The 18,912-nt window shown below is 44.5% G+C and overlaps 1 protein-coding gene across 6 annotated transcripts in view; it reads left to right on the top strand.

Annotated features, from left to right (window-relative positions):
• Positions 1–18,912, top strand: part of KIF21B (kinesin family member 21B) — a 66,100-nt gene that overhangs the window by 8,263 nt on the left and 38,925 nt on the right. For all 6 annotated transcript variants that reach the window (XM_028733924.2, XM_028733919.2, XM_028733920.2 and 3 more), the window contains exon 2: positions 16,551–16,773. In XM_028733924.2, coding sequence (XP_028589757.2) covers positions 16,551–16,773 — 223 coding nt within the window. The remainder of the gene's footprint in view (positions 1–16,550; positions 16,774–18,912) is intronic.

Raw genomic sequence — 18,912 nt, 5'->3', positions numbered from 1 at the left:
CTTGGCTTCGCAAAGATTGCTCCTAGTCTCTGCTGTTTAGTGTTTCAGCAAATAACTATGTAGAGTCCAGCTCAGTCACCCAGGATGGGTTGTTTCCACTGAACACGCAAGCTTGTGATATCAGTAAACCTGACTGATAGCTCTTAGTGTGGCCGATGCTAAGGTTGCTCTGCGGTGATGGCGTATTGTGTGACATTGTTTTTCACTGCTTTGAGAATCATAGGGTTTCTATGGGCCTGGTTTAGAACTGCTAGGCAAAAGAGCTAAACAGAACAAACAAACCTGTTGCATACCAATTGCCAGAGATGTGTGCTTTCAAGAAATAAAAATTAGAAAATTAGATTGGCCTCGGAGCACTTCCTGAAGTGTCTGAGAGCTCTTGTCAGAGCTGAGGAGGGCCAGGAAATGGAGCTTGTGAAACTGGGGGAAGGAAGTAGATTTCTCAAGTTTATTTAAACCCTTGCAACCTCCAGACCTCAGCCACTTCTGTAAACATTCTTGCTGAAGCATGCCATGTCCTTGATCTCTCCAAGAGATGGAGCCCCCTGCTGCTAGTAACACTGCCCCCTCCCTCCCCCATGTCTTACTCCAGCATATGCCAAGTGGCTTTTCCTTTTCGTAAGGGGCGGGGGTGAAATGGCAAGTTTTCAGTACTAGCCCCTTTGGGGCAAAAAGCAGGAGTATTCCATATAATTGGTTTCAGATGTAACAAAATGGCAGAGTAGATGCAGGAAAAATAGCGAGGAGAGATGGAGGCAGAGAATATTAATTACAGACATCATTTCCTACTGACATCTAATCCTTCTTCGCTAAATTCTTTGCCATGGTGATTTCCTTGTGGCAGAGAGTTCCACAGCTCTCTCAAGCTAAGTCAAGGCATTGGAAGTCTTGTGATCCAGCCTCCTCATTTTAAGCAGAATTGCTGATCCAGAGGGTCTAAGTGTCTCTCAAAAGTATCTCTAGTTGTCTGCTGTTATTTATCCTCCTTTCACACTCTTAACTTGTTCCCTCTTCCCACTGCCAGTTTATTTTGTTCCTCTTCCCTGGCTCCATTTAACGTTCACTTCTTCCTCTTCTTTGACAGCTTGGCAGAGTGAGCATCCCCTTCACCTCTATTCCCAGTTTATTATTATTTATTAAAATATTCAGCTTTTGTCTCTCTGACTTCCTTCAGTGGCCCCTTTGACTCCTTCACCTCAGAGGAGGCGGGAAAGGCTTCCTGGCTCAGTAGGAGGCCAGCTGTGGTTTGTGGGCATGCCTGTGAAGCAGAGGACCCAGAAGTCTCAGCAGCTGCTCCCGGGGTCTTCTCCTTTTCACCTCCCACAGCCACTTTGACTCTTTTACCTCCCTTCTTCCTGTTCCTTTCCTGGCACGTTATCTATTTCCCCCTTGCTACAATTTCTTCCATTGCAAATCTGCATGCTACACTCTCACTCTTGCCTCCGCTGTTTAACCTGACTCCCGTTCCCAGGCATGCTCATGCACTGCACATGCAGGGAGCTGCTGCTAGGGTGCATCCAATCAGAAGGCTGCAGCATGACCAGGGGATAGGCTGTGATGCTAATGCTTGCTTGATGGTCCCTGGCCCACAGTTTAAGAAACACTGGCTTAGCAGGTTCTCCGGGTTTCCATGAGTTAAACTGGTGTGTAAAACTGATTGTAGCTGGTGTCAGTTTTGCAATGTGCATTGATGTTCCTGTTATGTTCTGGCCTCGGAAAGTTGCAGATTTTTAAAAGGTTTTTAAACATAGGTTGGATGGTCACCTGTCAGGGATTTCTCAGCTGTGATTCCTGCATTGTGAGAGTTGGACTAGAATGATGATCCTTGTGGGTGCCTTCCAACTCAGCAGTTCTATGATTCTGTGAGCATGTTAACAACATGCAGCAGAAATAGTGAACGAGGCTCAAAAGCACATTTAAAACATTGCTTGTAAAGATGGAACCTGCACAGGATGGGAGCTGAATTGGAACAAAGAAACCGAGGGACCAGATCTTTGCAAAGCATTTTGTAGCTGTCATATGGAAGAGGCTATAAATAACTCCATGTTTTGGATGAGAGGCAAGTTGTACCCTTCCAGTGCATACGTATGGTATGAGGGAGCAGCACAAGAATTGTCCTCCTCTGGATGGCCAGAGCTGCCCACCTGGAAACCACTTTGGTACTACAGCTTCATGGCATTCTGAAGGAACCACCTAATGAGAAACAGAAGCTCCGGAGCTGCATGTGGCTCTTTTACACCTTTGCCGCGGCTCCGGGGCAGATACTAGCGAGGGGAGGAGGTGCATTGTGCGCCCCGACACTCCCCACTGTGGCGGGCGCTGTACTGGCTGTGACGTCGCATTGGGGCGGTGCGTGCGTTAGTCATGCACCATCCCGACGTCACCTTCCCGCCCGCTGTCAGATCGGAGGGCAGCGGCGTGCATGCTCTAAATGTCGCAATGGTTTTGCGGCTCCCAGGTTTTTTCTCTTCGGAAACAGGTCCAAGTGGCTCTTTTTGTCTTAAAGGTTGCAGACCCCTGTTTTAGGTATTCTGGCAATAGGTTGAGGTCTGCTTTTCCAGCAGTATTTAATCCCAGGATCCTGCTGCAGCAGTTAAAGCCCCAGCACCATGTGGATGGAGCCAGCCCTTGCAGGTTCTTCTCATGCAATTGTTTCCTTGCCAAGGTGGGAAGAATGAGTGCAGTGGGCACTAGTGGTGCCAGACCTTTAAAACATTCTAGCAGTGTATTGGAATGAAGCCATGGAGAAACATCTCTCCACACTGCTGCTGGAGCATCTCAAGTGTGCCATAATGTATGTGGGATCTACACTTGCATGCTTGTCAGGTATGCAAAGGATAGTTTGGAGGGGATGGCAATCCTGAATGGAGGAGTCTTATCATGGTAGCTTCTTGGATGAGACATTATTTCTCTGGCTTGGGAGGCATATTATTGCCTTGGCTACAAAGCTGTCAGTTGGAGTAAGCATTGCCAAGGGGATGGCGCTGTCTAATACAGTACTTACCCCGTGTGAAGGGATGCAAATGCTGCTATTGGCTAATTCTCGGCACAAACGGGGCCTTTCTTCCGAGGGTTTTGGAAGGCCTGATGTCATGTCAACAAGATTTCATTTGGCATCACTGAATCCGTCCATGCAAGAAAGACACAGTCGGAGCTAGCAAAGGACAGCCGGCTTGTGTGCTCTGCTCTGGAACTTTCATGCAGTAACCAGCAGAGCTGATGCTGCTGTTCTTGAATGGCAGGTGGGATTGGCCATTGGATTGCCATTAGGAATAGGTAGGAATATGGATCTGTGAGAAAGTATGTAACAAGAGAAGGAATTGGGGTGCCGTGTTCTGGGCTGTGGTAGCCAGGAATGGCTGCAGGGATCAGGTCTGCTGCCACTAGAAAAATGAATGGGAACAATGAGAAATGTACCTGTTCATCAGTCTGTGCTTTCATTTCATAACAAATGAGATTAAACTCTCAACTGTTTATCTGATGCTCTAATGCAAGTATTGTTGTTTGATGCTTTTTTACTTTGTAATCAGCCCAGAAGTACACTGGATCATAAATAAACAGTTTGGTTCAATGTTTCATTCATTCTGATACAATGATACACATCTCTAGCTTTTCATTTCTTTCTAAGTTGTTACACAGATCTGTACTCAGCAGGGTGTTTCTGGAGCCAAAAAAATGCAAAACAAATAGTAATAAGAATCACAGAATTAAAACCATTAAAATTCAGCATACACTAAAATAAAGCTCCTCCAAATGCTTTCTGAAGCAATAATTCTGCCTCATTTGCAACACAAAAAGATGGGGGGAGTGTCATTGGGGTCCACAGGGAGGGCAAAGGGAAGAAGGTGCCCCCCTGAATGGCCCCTCTGAATGGCTAAAACTTTAGCTCTGCAGTTTTCTTTTTTTAATGTCAGTTTCTAGCATTTGTAGAACCTGAAATATGAGGCAAAATGAACAAGCACCTTTCTTATCTTTTGTGTGTGAGAGCGAGAAATAAGCCTGCTTCCCCCTTTCAGTGTCTGACTTTGATTCCCCCTTCAAAGATTCTCATGAGCCCCTGGATTGGGTATATATTCCTGCCATTCCTCTATTTCTGCATGGCCTATTGCTGCCTGGCTCAGGCTGCATTACCTGTTTGTAGCAGTGCAGAATATGGACATTTGGATCGGGTCTCCCTCACTTTTCCTTCTTGCCTCTCCAGCTTCTGTCCTGGAGAACTGAAGCCTTGTTTCAGGCTTTATACCTGAGCAGGGCATGGCAACACAACCAGGGAGATGTCCATGCCATCCACACCCCAACATTCCTGTCCACTCCACCCTTGTCCTTCTTGCCTTGCCTGGGAAGGTCTCAAGCCTCCCAATGATTAGGAGCCCTGTGATGTTACTGGGACCCTGGTGGTGAGGAAGCTTCTTCTCATGGAAAATGTGCTTAGCACCCCACTTCAGACATTCCAGTTCAATGCAAGAAGGTCAGTGGTGGAGAGGGTGCAGCTGCCCCGTGCAAGGATGTGTGTGGTGTGGGGGGAAGCTGGCACGCACTGCCCCTCACTCCCATTCATGTTTCCATTCCCTCTTCAAGCATCATGCTTCAAGCAGGGCTCTAATCTCTTTCCCCATCTGGCAAGCTTCTTTCTGTAGGAACCAGAATGCTGTTGACTAGCATCTCATTCACAAAGCTACCTCCCCACCCGCTTTGTCTAATTTTTCTGGCCCCTATGCAAATGGGACTGTCATGTTTGAAGAGTGTGAGTTCCAGTGGTGAGAGTTATGAGGTTAGTTCCTGCCTGGGCTGAGCTTCAGACAGTTCTGCTTTTCTTTGTGCTAAATCTCGCCTTGAGGGCTCAGAACATGTGATACAAATAAAGGGAATGGATTGATGACAGTTACCATTCTCGTCTCTGGGTGATTCCTCTTGTCAAGTTTTCTGCACAGTGGAAGTTATGTCAGACTTCTAGACTGCAGTCCTACACACACTTATTTGAGACATAGTCCTGTTGAACTCAGTGGGGCTTACTTCTGCCTATACATGAACAGGATTGCACCACAGAGTTCTTGTGCTTTTCCATGAACAAGGTGGGCTCCATTAAAAACAAAGTGGACCTTTTAAAAGCATGCTTAAGCACAAGCACTTAGGATCGGTGAATTCCTCTACACCAGGCATGTCCAAAGTCTATTTCAGTGGGCCCACCAGTCAATGTAATCCGGCCCCCATGGCAGTATATGCCTTGGGGTAAAATCCTTAAAAAAGCACAACAACTTTGGGGTAAAAAAAAAAAGTTCAACGACTTAAATCCTAAAAAAAGCTCAGCCCTTACTCATATTTACTTCATCAAATCTGGTCCTCTTTGAAAAAAGTTTGGGCACCCCTGCTCTACACAGAATGCCCTTTCACCCTGGCATTGTGATGACACACCAGGGCATTTGTCCCAGACATAAAAGCTTTTAGCAGCATGGTGGTGCACAATTTATCCCAGTTTAGTTATTTTGGTATTATTTATTTTAAAACATTTCTGTGTTGCTGTTCTGGACAAAGACCCTCCAAAGTGCTTTGCAACAATAAAACAACACTAAAATAAGTGTTACCAGTACACTTCAAAAGAATAAAACTCATTCATATCCTCCACAACATAATCCAGTCCAGCAAATGGGACAAAAATTACTTGAGGGAAGACCACTTGAACTGCATAAATCTTTTGGGGGTCCTCAAAAGCCTCAAAAAGCTGCCACACAAAAGGCCTTGTCTCTGGGTACCACCTCACAGACCTAGGGTGTGTGTGTGAACACAAGAGGGCCTCTGGTTGAGATCTCAGTGTCTGAGGAGGGTGATATATTGTTTAGTATGTGCAGTAGATGCTGCTGGGCCAGCAAGTCCTACTTTCATATACCAATTTGTGAATAGTCAGGTGAGGCAGATAGAGCTGTTCAAAAATAAGAGGCGTGTAAGACCAGTGTAGGGACGCGGGTGGCGCTGTGGGTTAAACCAGAGCCTAGGGCTTGCCGATCAGAAGGTTGGTGGTTCGAATCCACACGACGGAGTGAACTCCCGTTGCTCAGTCCCTGCTCCTGCCAACCTAGCAGTTCAAAAGCACATCAAAGTGCAAGTAGATAAATAGGTACCGCTCCGGCGGGAAGGTAAACGGCGTTTCCGTGCGCTGCTCTGGTTCGCCAGAAGCGGCTTAGTCATGCTGGCCACATGACCTGGAAGCTGTACGCCAGCTCCCTCGGCCAATAAAGCGAGATGAGCGCCGCAACCCCAGAGTTGGTCACGACTGGACCTAATGGGCAGGGGTCCTTTAAGACCAGTGTAAGACCAAACAGCCTCCTGCCAACCTAGCAGTTCAAAAGCACGTCAAAGTGCAAGTAGATAAATAGGTACCGCTCCGGTGGGAAGGTAAATGGCGTTTCAGTGCACTGCTCTGGTTCGCCAGAAGTGGCTTAGTCATGCTGGCCACATGACCCGGAAGCTGTACGCCAGCTCCCTCAGCCAATAAAGCAAGATGAGCGCCGCAACCCCAGAGTTGGTCACGCCTGGACCTAATGGTCAGGGGTCCCTTTACCTTAAGACCAAACAGCACATCATGAGGCAATAATAATTAGAACTTCCAATTCATTTTCTTTTTAAAAAAGTTGTTAGTTGTAGGGTTGTTAGGGTTTTGCTTTTGTTTTTATGATCACTAGTAAGTGATACTTAATGCTTTTCCTAATCAAAATCCTGTTTTCCCCACCCCATCCCAGTTGTGGCTCAGAAAAAAGGGGCAATTTCTCCCAGCTGCATTTCAATAAAAGCAGGCACACACGTTGTGGGATCCAATTTCTGATTTCCTGCGTATTTGTAGTTTAGACCTTTAGGAGATGCAAAATCTGCAATACAGGACATTTGTTGTTTTCTGTGGTAGCAGTTCTTAAACTGTGTGTGGTCCACAATGCATCTTCTGATGGTCTATGATAGCTGGTTAAAAGAATAGAGGAAATGCCTAAGGTGTTTTCCAGAGTGAAAAAGTGCAAATGCCAAATTAAAATCCATTTCCTTCTTCACTCTGTTGCAGCAATATTTGAATACGTAAAGGGAATGGGAAAATGTTGCTAGGCTTCCACATCCTACGAGCCGTTGAGACATTTGTCAAGAAACCTTGTTTTAACTGACAAATATCTTAGACATCAAGCACATTTACTGTTGGCCCACAGAGAGCTGACAGAGTGTGAATGTGGCCCTAAGGTCTAAAAGGTTGCTCCTGATTTAAGGAATAGAATGAAATTTAAGGTTCATCCTTTTATTCCTCCATAGCTTCATATTAAAAAAAAACGAGTTGTTAGGGGTAAATGAATGGTTTGCTTACTGTTATCCATATTTGCAGTAGGTGGTAGTTTTTCAGTAATGTTGGTTTGAGTAAAGATGCTGATATCAGTCTTAACTGCTCTTGCTTGTAGCTGTGGTACTGCACTCTGAAGATATATTATCAACTTCAGCCTAGAGAATTCATGTAATACATGTTGTTTAACATATGTACTAAAATGACTGAGAAATTGTCTGTCTGTCTGTCTGTCTGTCTGTCTGTCTCTCTTTCTCTCTCTGTGTGTAAAATACTTTGAACATTCTTAAGGCTAGAGAATACTGTTCACTACTCAGAATCTAAGTGGTATTTTACTGAGTACATAAATCCTTCCATGAACAGGGCCTTTGTCCTGAGAAGTATAGGGGCAAAACTATTAAGGGGAGGGGCAGGATATTTTTAACACACTTCTTTGTAGTTGTCTGTGGAAGAGAAGTGGCTTTCCTCCCCAGCAGGTTTTGGGGTTGCAGAGAACAGGAAAGCTTGGCTATTTATTCCCTAGCTCTTTCTTCATGGTTGATCTGACCTCCTGGGCTCTGAGGGAGTATCCTGTACCAGATGCTGTCAAAATATTCTGCGTTGTTACATGAAACTAAGGACAGGCCTGGGACTTGGTGTGTGCAAAGAGGAGTTTTACATGCAAATCTAACCCAGATGCCCTCTCCTGGGAGGTATAAGCGAGGAGGCAGTGGTGCTGTGAATGTTGTGCAATTTCTGTTGCTGTTAAATAGGAACAGTCTTCCCCTTGCAATCGCAGACGTGTGTAGAGGTTAAGCATGTTGTAACCCAGGGTTGCTTCCAGACTGGGAGTTTCTAGAGCTACTAAGCATTGCTCTTCTGCTGCGAGCTACAAGTGGAACGGCAATCGATTTCTATGCTATTGGAAATATGACACTTTTTTGTGTCTGTATCTTGCTGTGTTTCATCCATACTGTTGACCATGACATAGCCCCGTGGGTGGAGAGGGAGAAAGTCCAGTTCCCCTGAGTGGCCCTTTAAAAACAAATAAATCCTGAGAAATCCATTAAACTCAATTTTTAAATCAGCACCAAAGTACTTGTTCATTTATCACTTGCTATTTTCATGGAAGCAGTTTTAAAAACATATTTTCTATATATTTCAATATTTTAAATATAAATATATGGAAAAGCATTTTAGCACCAACATGTAGTTAAGTTTCTGGAGTTTATGCTACATATATGTTTCCATTGCAAACATTGTGTGTTTAGGTACATCAAAATGAAATGACATAGAGCTAGGTCAGTTCTGAAATTTGTACTGAGCACAGAATTCAACATCCTGAGGATCTCGGCTCAAAAAATGCAAATACCTTTTTCTCAAGGCTTGAAACTGTTTGGCAGCACACCGTGAATGCCTAGGAGCTTTGCATGGGGGCTTTGCAGAACTTTCAGTGATCAGGAAAAGGTGCTTCAGTGCTTTGTATAACTCCTTCCCTTCTTAATGGTTGCAAGAAGCAAAATCATTTGCAAATGGTGCTAGTTTTTGCCATTTTGCTCAATTTGTATCGCTTGGGTGACATGATTCAGCAGCTGTTTGCATTAAAAATGCAAGCTGATCAAAACTCATTGTGAAGAATAAGAGCAATGGGCATGTCCTCTTCAAAGATCATAATATAAACAAGATATAAACAGACTTTTCTGGAAGAGTTGTCTTCATGGTGCAAGGCAGAATGGATTAAGAGGATCGGGGGGGGGGGGGGGGGAGAAAACTAAAGTCAGAGAGACACATTGGCAGTTTTAAGAATATGGGTTTAACTAGGTTCTATAGCCATGCAAGAAAATTTTGCTCTCTTATAAGAGAATGTCCCTTGTAAAGACACTCTTGAGTTGTCCAGTCATTTCTAAACATTGTTAGCATAGATCAGGCACCCCCAAACTCAGCCCTCCAGCTGTTTTGGAACTACAACTCCCATCATCCCTGACCACTGGTCCTGTTAGCTAGGGATGATGGGAGTTGTAGTCCCAAAACAGCTGGAGGGCCGAGTTTGGGGGTTCCTGGCATAGATGCTTCAGGTCCAGTTGCCTAATAAAATAAATATAGCCCAATACTGATGTGTGGAAAACCCTTAATGTAGCCCTATCCAGTGGAAGAGCAAAATTCAGAAGTCTAGCACTAGAAGCAAGACAGGCTATGCCTCTTATGCAACCATCCCAGATTATGCTAGTATCTGCCATTCCTGTTTCCCAGCCTACATTTGGGGTGATAATAGCTCTTCCCGTGATAAATGGGACCCTGAAGCCTCATCATTTGTGCCTTGTCTAATCTATATTTCATGGTAATAGTCCCCTGGTCATGGACATTATGGCTTAAATAGCCTCTTCCTTGATCTTCTTACATGTTGAATTATGCCCAGGGAAGATGGAGCATTTGTTTAAAGGACCTGGCTGGTTCTTGAACTCTTATGAGTTGCAGTGAATCTGTTGTCTTGCTGTATAATCTGTATTTTAGTATCATTAGGAGAATACTTCATAGCCTTGACTAATCCAGGCAAAGATTTGGAATTGTACAGTGATTCAATAATATTAGTTGTTCTGACTCCAGCTGTCCCTTATATCATAATTTGTCCTTACATTTGACATGAAGTGTGACACTGGGGAGTGACACCGGAAATTCTGTTCCAATTCGTAAAAATGATACAAATGTGGTTCTGCATGCAACTGGTGCATTTGATAATGGTAAGACACTATATTTGAAGTTGGGAGTAGGAGCCCTGGCGATGGCAGTTCAGAAAAGTCCAGGGGCTTGTTCCAAATACAGCAGGACTGGCTTACCACAGTTTTAAGTAAGTGAAGTAATTCACAAATCCATCTAAAGAGGGGCACCCCCCAGCCTATAAGACTTTTAAGTGCAAAGTCCCAAATTACCTAACTGTACCACTGAATGAGAGCTGCTTTATAGATTGCAGAAGCTGCCCTGAGTGCCTACTTCAGAATTTCTCCGCTTTTTATAGTCTGTGTTAATTGGAAGCATTTGTGAGTATAATGCCCTGTGGAAAGTAGACTGCTGAATCCATATGAAGCACTTCCTTTCCCTAAGGTTGTGAAAATATCCTGAAAGAGAGATCTTTTGAGGCCTTCTTTTCTGTAATGCAGTGCCGGTACAGTGGTACCTTGGTTTAAGAACAGCTTAGTTTATGAACAACTTGGATTAAGAATGCTGCAAACCCAGAAGTAGATGTTTTGGTTTGTGAACTTCGCCTTGGAAGCAGAACATGTTTTGCTTCCTGTTGAGTGTGTTCCATTTGTAAATTGAGTCCCCGGCTGCTATAGGAAAGCACGCCTTGGTTTAAGAACACTTTGGTTTAAGAATGGACTTGCAGAAAAGATTAAGTTCGTAAACCAAGGTACCACCGTATAGGATCGATCAGGGTTAGTATTATTTGGCCTTCAAGGACGCCCATAAGCAGAGGCCTCCAACAAGCCCCCTAGTGTAAAACTGGCAGGGGTAATTCAAAACAAAACACTAATTTCCTTCTTTTGTATCCAGCTCCCCCCCTCCCCCCAGCTGTGTACATTTGTTTCTGTTTGAAATTTGAATCCCTTCATAAAGTCTTGCCTTACTCTGCCCTGTCCAGGGGGCCTGCCTTTTGGAGTAGTGGCTGTAGAAGTCTGCAGGCCGGTAATGGCAAAATGATGCCGATTTTCTACAGCCGGTTTTAATGAGGAGAATATCTTTTATTCTTGCTGCTAATGGAAACGCTTCCCTCATTTGGGCGAAGTCCAAAATATTTATCCTTTTATAATAATAAAAAAAATTGTACACTGCAATTTCATAACATCAAAGCAGTCTACATGTATAGTCTACATGTATTACAATGCAATAAAAACCACACAAAAATTAAAACAGATCGCCACCTGACTTTTATGGAAAACATGTTTCTTAATTGTCTGCTTAAGCCTGGTGGCTTGATGTAGGAAATTGTCTCTTTCAGTCCTCGTTATTTGATACAGCTGGAAATGTGGGATTGTTTTCTTCACAGAGTAATAGCTGCTGGAGTGTATCAAAACTCCTCCTCCTACTTGCATGGAGACATGCTAGGAGCATATGGAGTACCCTACCAGGTGCTCCCTACTCATGGGAGGAGAGAGGTTTCTAATATATGTTTAAATTGCAGTCCTGAAAGTTAGTACTGTATGGTTTATTAACAAAGTCTTCCTTGCTTGCTGACTGCTATATCAGCATAATGCCTTGTTGAAAAGCGCTTGGTTCCCTGAAAAGTGATAAAAGATAAGGCTGACTCTTACCAAATAAGGAATTCGTGACTCCAGGCTAGATGGAAATTCACAAACACACCGAAAAATCTCCAAAAGTATGCTTTGGCATTCCCTGTACATAGCTATGTCTGCCACTGAAAGGTCTAATTTTCGTTCCCATAAAGTTGAACATTAGCTAGATTTTCTATTGCAGATATATCAAGAGAAGCATGGTCAGCACAACTCCCTGTGTCATTATCCTCCATAGTGTGGATTGGTTTCCTTCTGTTTCACTCTCTCTGTGTGCTTTGTGATGAGAGGAGGGGAAGGTGTGATGGAGAGGGGAAATAAAAGCACATGGTCTACTGAGCCATATTCGTTGCTCTGGCGTGATGCAACCCGTGCTTATTTCTAGACTCTTCCTTCATTACGTATGCTCTTAGCAAAAGTGCTTGAAAGTCCGGGCTCTCTCTCGGTACTTCCACTACCCATTTCTTTGATGAAGTCAGAAATGGCTTCCTACAGGCACTTTCAGGATAGCACTAATGCTCTTACAGAAGAGCTAATGGTCTCTCTCAAGCTGAGTAGCAAGAAAAAGCATTTGCTGATTGAGTCTGATAGGCTCAGGCTTTTCTCCAATTACTTGGCTTGCTTTCTATCCATGTCAGTTAGGTACTTAACTTTGAAATTGTTCTGGACTGTGCTTCTCTGCTTCCTAAGTTTCTAGTTCTCAACAGCTGCAGAATAAAACAGGGAAATGAGCAGCTTATGTTGATAACAAGAGTCCCCAAGTTATCCTATCTGGAAAGCAAAGGAAGGGAGACGTCCTCCATGGTGGATCATGAAACAGTGAGCCAAAGCTCTTAATAAACTCACTCACAACTCAGGCTGTTCATTACTGGCGGGCAGTTGCTAGGCACAGCGCTGTACTAGCCGTATGTGAGAAAGAATCTGATCTCTGTTTTTAGCAGGGATAGTTTTAGGATGCATTCTGCTGTCAAAAACAAGATTAGGACAGAGTCTGGGCTGACAGGGAAATAAGAGGACAGAATCCTCTCTGTGGGGAATCTTCCTGGATCAGACATTTCTATGTAGCGAGGCTGCCAAGGAGGTGGGGAAGGGGGAAAGCTCCTTCTTGGCCTCAGGGCTGTGGCTTTCACTCTTAAGACTAGAGCCCATTTGTGCTTTGGATGCCAGCCCAATTGGTTCCCCTCTCTATAAATGTTGGCTTTTGCTGATGGAGCTAAACAGCCAGGCCATTGTGTGTGTGTCGGGGCCACTGGAGAAAGTGCCCGAGTGGTGTTTTGTATAGTGTGTCAGTGTGTGTTCCCTTTTTGGGTTGTCTCATTCCCTCCTCCTGCTGCCGAGACTCGGTTGTCATGGCAATCATGTCATGGGGGCTGCTGCTTTTCCATCCTGGAGGCACAGAAAGGCTCATATGCAGCCTACCCAAGGGAGCAGCCCCACCGTTTCTGAACATCCTTTGCAAAGTGGACGTGGGCTTGCTGGCACATGGTAAACCTCTCGCTAGAGGTTGCAGTCTTGTGACTGTCAGTGTCAGACATACCCGATGCCACCATACTCATGGGCTTGACTAGAGCCCCAGATGGCAATGTATGCCTCTTCCACAAAGCATCAGATCTGGTGTTCTTGGCAACTTACCTGGCTCTGAGGAGAGGAGGCTGAACACAGGTTTGCACAAATAGCATCTCACTGAAGAAAGTTTCCATGCCTCTCACCCAGTTGTTCAAAGAGTGTCTCTGTTGGTGGAAATACCAAAATGAAAATTTGCCATTATATAATAATAATGGAAATCAAGCTTCTTTAGAAATAAAAAACTATTCGGAACAGAGGAAGTGGCTTGTTAGCATCAGCAATTTCAAGAGATGATAGATGATGCATCGCTTGATGATTCGGGTGCTAAAAGGTCAAAAAAGCAATTGCTGCCAGGACGGCTCATCTGGGTTTTGGTTTCATGCATTCTAGTTTTATAGGTCAGGAATATGACATTGCCAAGAATTCTTCTCTGGTGAAGCAGACAGTGCTTCTGTCTAACAACCATATACTATGTGTTTGTTTTGTTGGTACACAGTTGCAAGACTGCATGAAAGGTGAGCTGATAATTGCAGGACTCAAAAGTTTAGAGTGACACTAAATTGGTGGTGCTCCACCCCATGGAGTAGCACACACTTCCAGTGATGGGGTGCTATCCATTGTCATCTGCCCCCTCACTCAAAGCAGCTGATTATTTGTCAGTCAGGTGCCTACCTTTGCCAATGAGAGGTTGCTTTTTGAAGTTGGGCTTGGATAACTTCAGTTGCTGTGGGCCAGGCAACAAGCTTAGTGCAAAGCTTTCCTCGCTTGATCTTCATGGAAGTGTTGTAGCTCAGTGGTAGAACTCATGCTTAGCATGCAGAGGGTCCCAGGTTCAATCCCTGGCATCTCCAGCTAGGGCTGGGAAAGGCTCCTGCCCAATATCCTGGAGGGCCACTGTCAGTCACAGTCAGTCAGCTTCCTATGACAATGAGATACCTCTCTAATTCTGGCCTTTTCTAATTCCTATTGACTGCTAACAAGTGGATTTTGAAGTCTTTGGAAGACACCCTTCAGACAGACCCTGAAGCTGAGAGAGCCTTCTGCATGTACATGATTGAGATTGGGTTGAGGCTGAGGCCCCAACACCCTCTTGTGGGCAATGCTTAGAAGACCTTTAAATCCCACCGCATCTCCTCACCATTTCTTAATGAAGAGGTAATGGCAGATGGCTCCACAGCAAGGGTGTTAAAGCAAGTCCTGGCGTGACCCTCGTTTTTGTCTAATACTTCCAGCCCACATGCAGCAGGGTTAAGCTAGCCAGTTGGTGAAATACCAGTTTATTTCCCCCTCCTGCTAGGAAAAAGGGACAGCAGCTTGGCCAAAGGGCTTGGAGTGGAATGAGCCGTCAATGGGTCTTTTCTAATGCGGATTTGTGAGGTCCTTGTATTGGATGAATAAAGCCTATTGTGCCTGTGGCGCTCTTGTGTTCACCAAGCTATGACATAACAGCTCAGAAGGGTGACACCTGCCAGGTCATGTTAGTGCTATTACCAGTCACCTTGTGACTCGCTAAGCCTGGGTTACATGGAGTAATAGCTTAGCTGCTTCCATCTCTCTAATGCAAAGCTGCCAGTTCTTCTAGGTGCAGGTGGTGTAGGGTGGTGAACGCTCTGGGATGGCGGGGTGGGTTGAGGTAAAGGGGGGCATTAAACAGCCTTTTGAGACAGCCTGATCCTACTGGATATGTTCCCCACCCTCAGAGCCTAAGCCGGCCTTCATCAACCTGCTGCCCTTTGACTCTAAGCCATTATTGATTTTATGATTAACAGCCCATCATGGAGATGATTTCCTAGCAGCTACAGCCTTCCTAGTGAACAGCTCGAAAGACCACAACCTGTTGAATTAGATTCATTTTGTCAAAGGTCTTTTGGATCCCCAGCAGGACTTTCTGACATTATTTTATTTTGGCACAGAAGGCCTCACCCCGATCTGGCACCCCACCCCATTCCATATCACAAATGGATTTTGAAACTCCCCTGAATTTTGTAAGTGGCTTCTGTGTGGTGCTAGCTTTTGAAGTTCCAGGAAACAAAAGTCCAGAGCCTTGGTTCTGAGCACAAACGCCGCATGGGCAGGATCTGTACAAGTAGCTGAGCAGGATCTGTACAAGTAGCAGATGTAGGAAGGAGCTGCTTTGTTCGCTTTTGGGCACCAGAATGCAAGGCAGTTTTTGTTGTCTCGTTTCCTTTTGCTCTCCCGAGTGCCATGGACAGGATGGGATGTTCTAATTCTCCCCTCTTTCCCACACCCCCTTTCCTGGAGTCCATGATAGAAAATACTGATTTCCCCTTCCCTGAGATAACACATGAATCACTGTATCTATCTCGTCTGCATTTTGATCTCTGCATAGAAGTGTAACTGATGCACCTCCTGCATTTCAAGGCCTTTAGCCCTTCTGTTTAAAATTCCTCCTTTCTGCTTGCACCTCTTCTGTGTGTACACCCGTGTGCAGCTATATATAACATGTCAACTGAGATTAACGTTTCATGTCTTTAGTAGCCCCTGAAAGCTGATAAGTCTTTCAGGTTCCACGGGGCTCTGTTTTGGTTGTTTTTTTAAAATAGCAAATTGGCTAGTCCACATTACTAACATAGTGCTAAGCTTATATATGGCACTTTGTTAACTGCTTTGAGGTTTGCTTTGTTTTGCACGGAAATTAGTCAATACATTCTCTATTTTTAGATCTTATAATGATTTATGCTGAAATTGTTCAATTATGGTTGTGTACTTTTTGATATGTTTTCCTTATTGTTTATGACTACTTTTGTTTGTAATCATGTAAATCATTTCATGTTGTAAGCCACCTTGAGCATGGTTTTAACTATGGAAAGGCAGCATGCAGATTAAATTACAAATATGATATATTTCAGAATTTGTACACCAGGGATGCACCATGAGAATCTGTTTACTTGGATTCAACCAATATTAAACTTGGTGTCTTGGCTAAGGCCCCAAATCCTCTGTGGTGTTTGTGCCCTGGAATACCTACTGGATGTGACATCTCCCTCCCTAATGAATTCTTTAGTGTAGCTGCAGAATTGGTTGATGCACATACCTCTTGTTGCCTGGACAGAGAGAGTTGTGTGTCTGACCACACCCAGTTTTGTCACTCTACCACTGATATGCAGCCTCAGGAAGGTTGCCCATGAAGGAGTTGTTATCATTATCATTATCATTATCATTGTTATTTACCTGTCAGTGTCAACCTGACAGGTGGGTGACAATAATTAAAGCACAGTGTTTAAAACAACTTCCAATCAAAGAAAGAAGATGGGTGGTCCTAAGTATATACACCTCAGGTGTCAAAAACCAGGGTTTATCATACTTTCAGCTGATAAGTGTTCCCCATTCCTGGCTTGCAAAATAAAGGGAACTTGTCTTCACTCCCCCCCCCCCCATTTTCTCTCCAGGATCCGTCCTCAGATGCCAAAGGAGAAGATAGAAGGATGCCACATCTGCACATCAGTGACACCTGGCGAACCCCAGGTGCTCCTGGGAAAGGACAAAGCCTTTACCTACGACTTTGTCTTCGACCTGGATACGTGGCAGGAACAAATCTACACAACCTGTGTGAGCAAACTCATCGAGGGCTGCTTCGAGGGGTACAATGCGACTGTGTTGGCATATGGCCAGGTAGGTGGCTCCTTTACCGTCTTCACAACCTCTGCCAGGAGCTGTTCAGAGTATTCGTTGCCTTTTCAGGTTTATCATCTTAATTTAGCATGGAACAGTCTTTGTCTGAAAGAGGGAAAAAATAGGGAACAACCACTACTAGTGGTTGGTTGACTTTTTTTGGTGGTTGTTACTAGGAAACAGAACTATGACAGGCTCCCGAAGCTACTTTCCTGCTCTTCTTTTTTTGCAAATGACTATTTGGTTGGAGTACATCTGTGGAGTGCTGGAGACAGTGGTGACAATGGGGCTGTGGGAAGAGGACACAGCAGATACCTGGGGGAAAGCAAGGTTGTATTTCCATGTGCAGTGCTTGCCATGAATGGATCACACATGTATTAGTACAGTCATGACTGTTGTCTGCATTGCTGATAGTTAAGGGAAAAGCTGAATTTATTCTGGGGGTCAGGTTATGGCTGTGTATACACCAACAAGCTGCTACCCAAAGAATTTTGGGAGCTGAGGTTTGTTAAGGGTACTAGAAGTGGTAGCTCCCTGGGGGTAAACTACAGTTCCCATGATTCTTTGAAGGGAACCATGTGCTTTTACTGTATGGTGGTTACTAAGCCTCTGTGCACTTAGATCTTTTCCTCCTTTCAACATCAAACTCAAGGTGGGGTTCCCAGGTAGCCTGCTATCCAAGCACAGACCAGCAAAGTTGCTGCATCACGTGCCTTCATACCGTATTCTAGAATTCAGTGGGTGCACATCTAAACCTCTTCAGAACCCTACAGGTGCTTCCTGAGGCCAAATTGCCCATAGATGGAACCACATTTTTATGTTTGTGAAATAATTGCTTCAAAGATGGTGGTGGCTTGAGGGGAGCTGATAGTGGGGAAATGTAAGTGCAGTTTTGGGGGGAAGGGTTGATACTTTGCATTATAAACTAATTTCTTAAACCTTCAGAAAAGGTGAAACCCACTTCTGACACTTGCTTAGAGAAGCAGAGCAAGCCAGCGGGTTAGTGGAAGCTGGTACAATGGGATTTCCCCCCATGTTACTCTGTTCTCTCCCAAATCTGCTGCTGGGGTGGGGGTGGGGAGATCCATTAGAACAACATGCAGGAGAAGAAGAGCCTGTTCCATTGCACAAGCAGAAATGCTTGCACTGATGGGAAAATCTCTTTAGTGCTACATTGAAAAAGGCAAAAGATTTATATGATCTGAAGAGAAACCAGAGTGCTAAATTAAATACAACCCAATGTATTGGTGTGACTTGAAGAACCACACTGGGGCTTTCCCAAGATTTTTTTGCCAGTCACCCCACAAGTTTCTCCAGTATTTAGCTGCTGAAGGCTGTCTTGGTCATAGATATTTATTAAGAGTGACATATGCTGCATCTGAACAGCTGGAACAGAGGTTTTCTCCAGAGGCATGAATATTAATAGCAGCAAAATAGCTCTTCTGACTGCAATTTTTAAAATTGACCTTAATTCTGTAAGGTTGGTGCATTCACATATAGTGAGTGCCTTCTATCACCTTTCAGAGACCCAATGATAACCAAACAAAGGGCTGCTTCACAAAATTTTGGTTTGTTTTTTTTTTTAAAAAATGTGGAGATCACTTGAAGATGTCAGCCTCAGAGGTTTTGTCTTGTGTAATGAGTGAGGAAATAGATAAGCACACTGTGTTTGTGTTGCTTGATCCCTCTGGGAAGCTGAGCAGATTGAGCCCAATGGGAGATGGTCAACAAATGAGCAGTGGTGACAGCGGGGAGGAGGAGGAGGGCCCACACATGGGGTTGCCACACTGAAGGTATCTTGCCCAAGGACACTGCAATACCTGGAGTTAATGCTGATGATGACAAAAAGCCAGCTGGTAGCTGGTGGACACACCCAATTCATTAGTGCAGTGGTTCAGGCTACCATTTGCATCAGAATTCTGCCAACCTTGAGAACATAAGAAGAGTCTGCTGGATCAGGTCAGTGGCCCATTTGGTTCAGCTTCCACAGTGGCCAACCAGATGCCTGTGGGAAAACCACAAGCAGGACCTGAGTGCACCAGTGCTGCCCAACTTGTGACTCCTAGCAACTGGCGTTCAGAGGCAGAGGCAGATAAAAAATAGCCATCATGTCTAGTAGCCGTTGATATCCTTATTTTC

The sequence above is a fragment of the Podarcis muralis genome, chromosome 5 (genome assembly GCF_964188315.1).
Source record: "Podarcis muralis chromosome 5, rPodMur119.hap1.1, whole genome shotgun sequence".
Taxonomy (NCBI): Eukaryota; Metazoa; Chordata; class Lepidosauria; order Squamata; family Lacertidae; genus Podarcis; species Podarcis muralis.
Note: the sequence above shows the minus strand (reverse complement) of the source record. Positions and strands in the feature narration are given on the sequence as shown.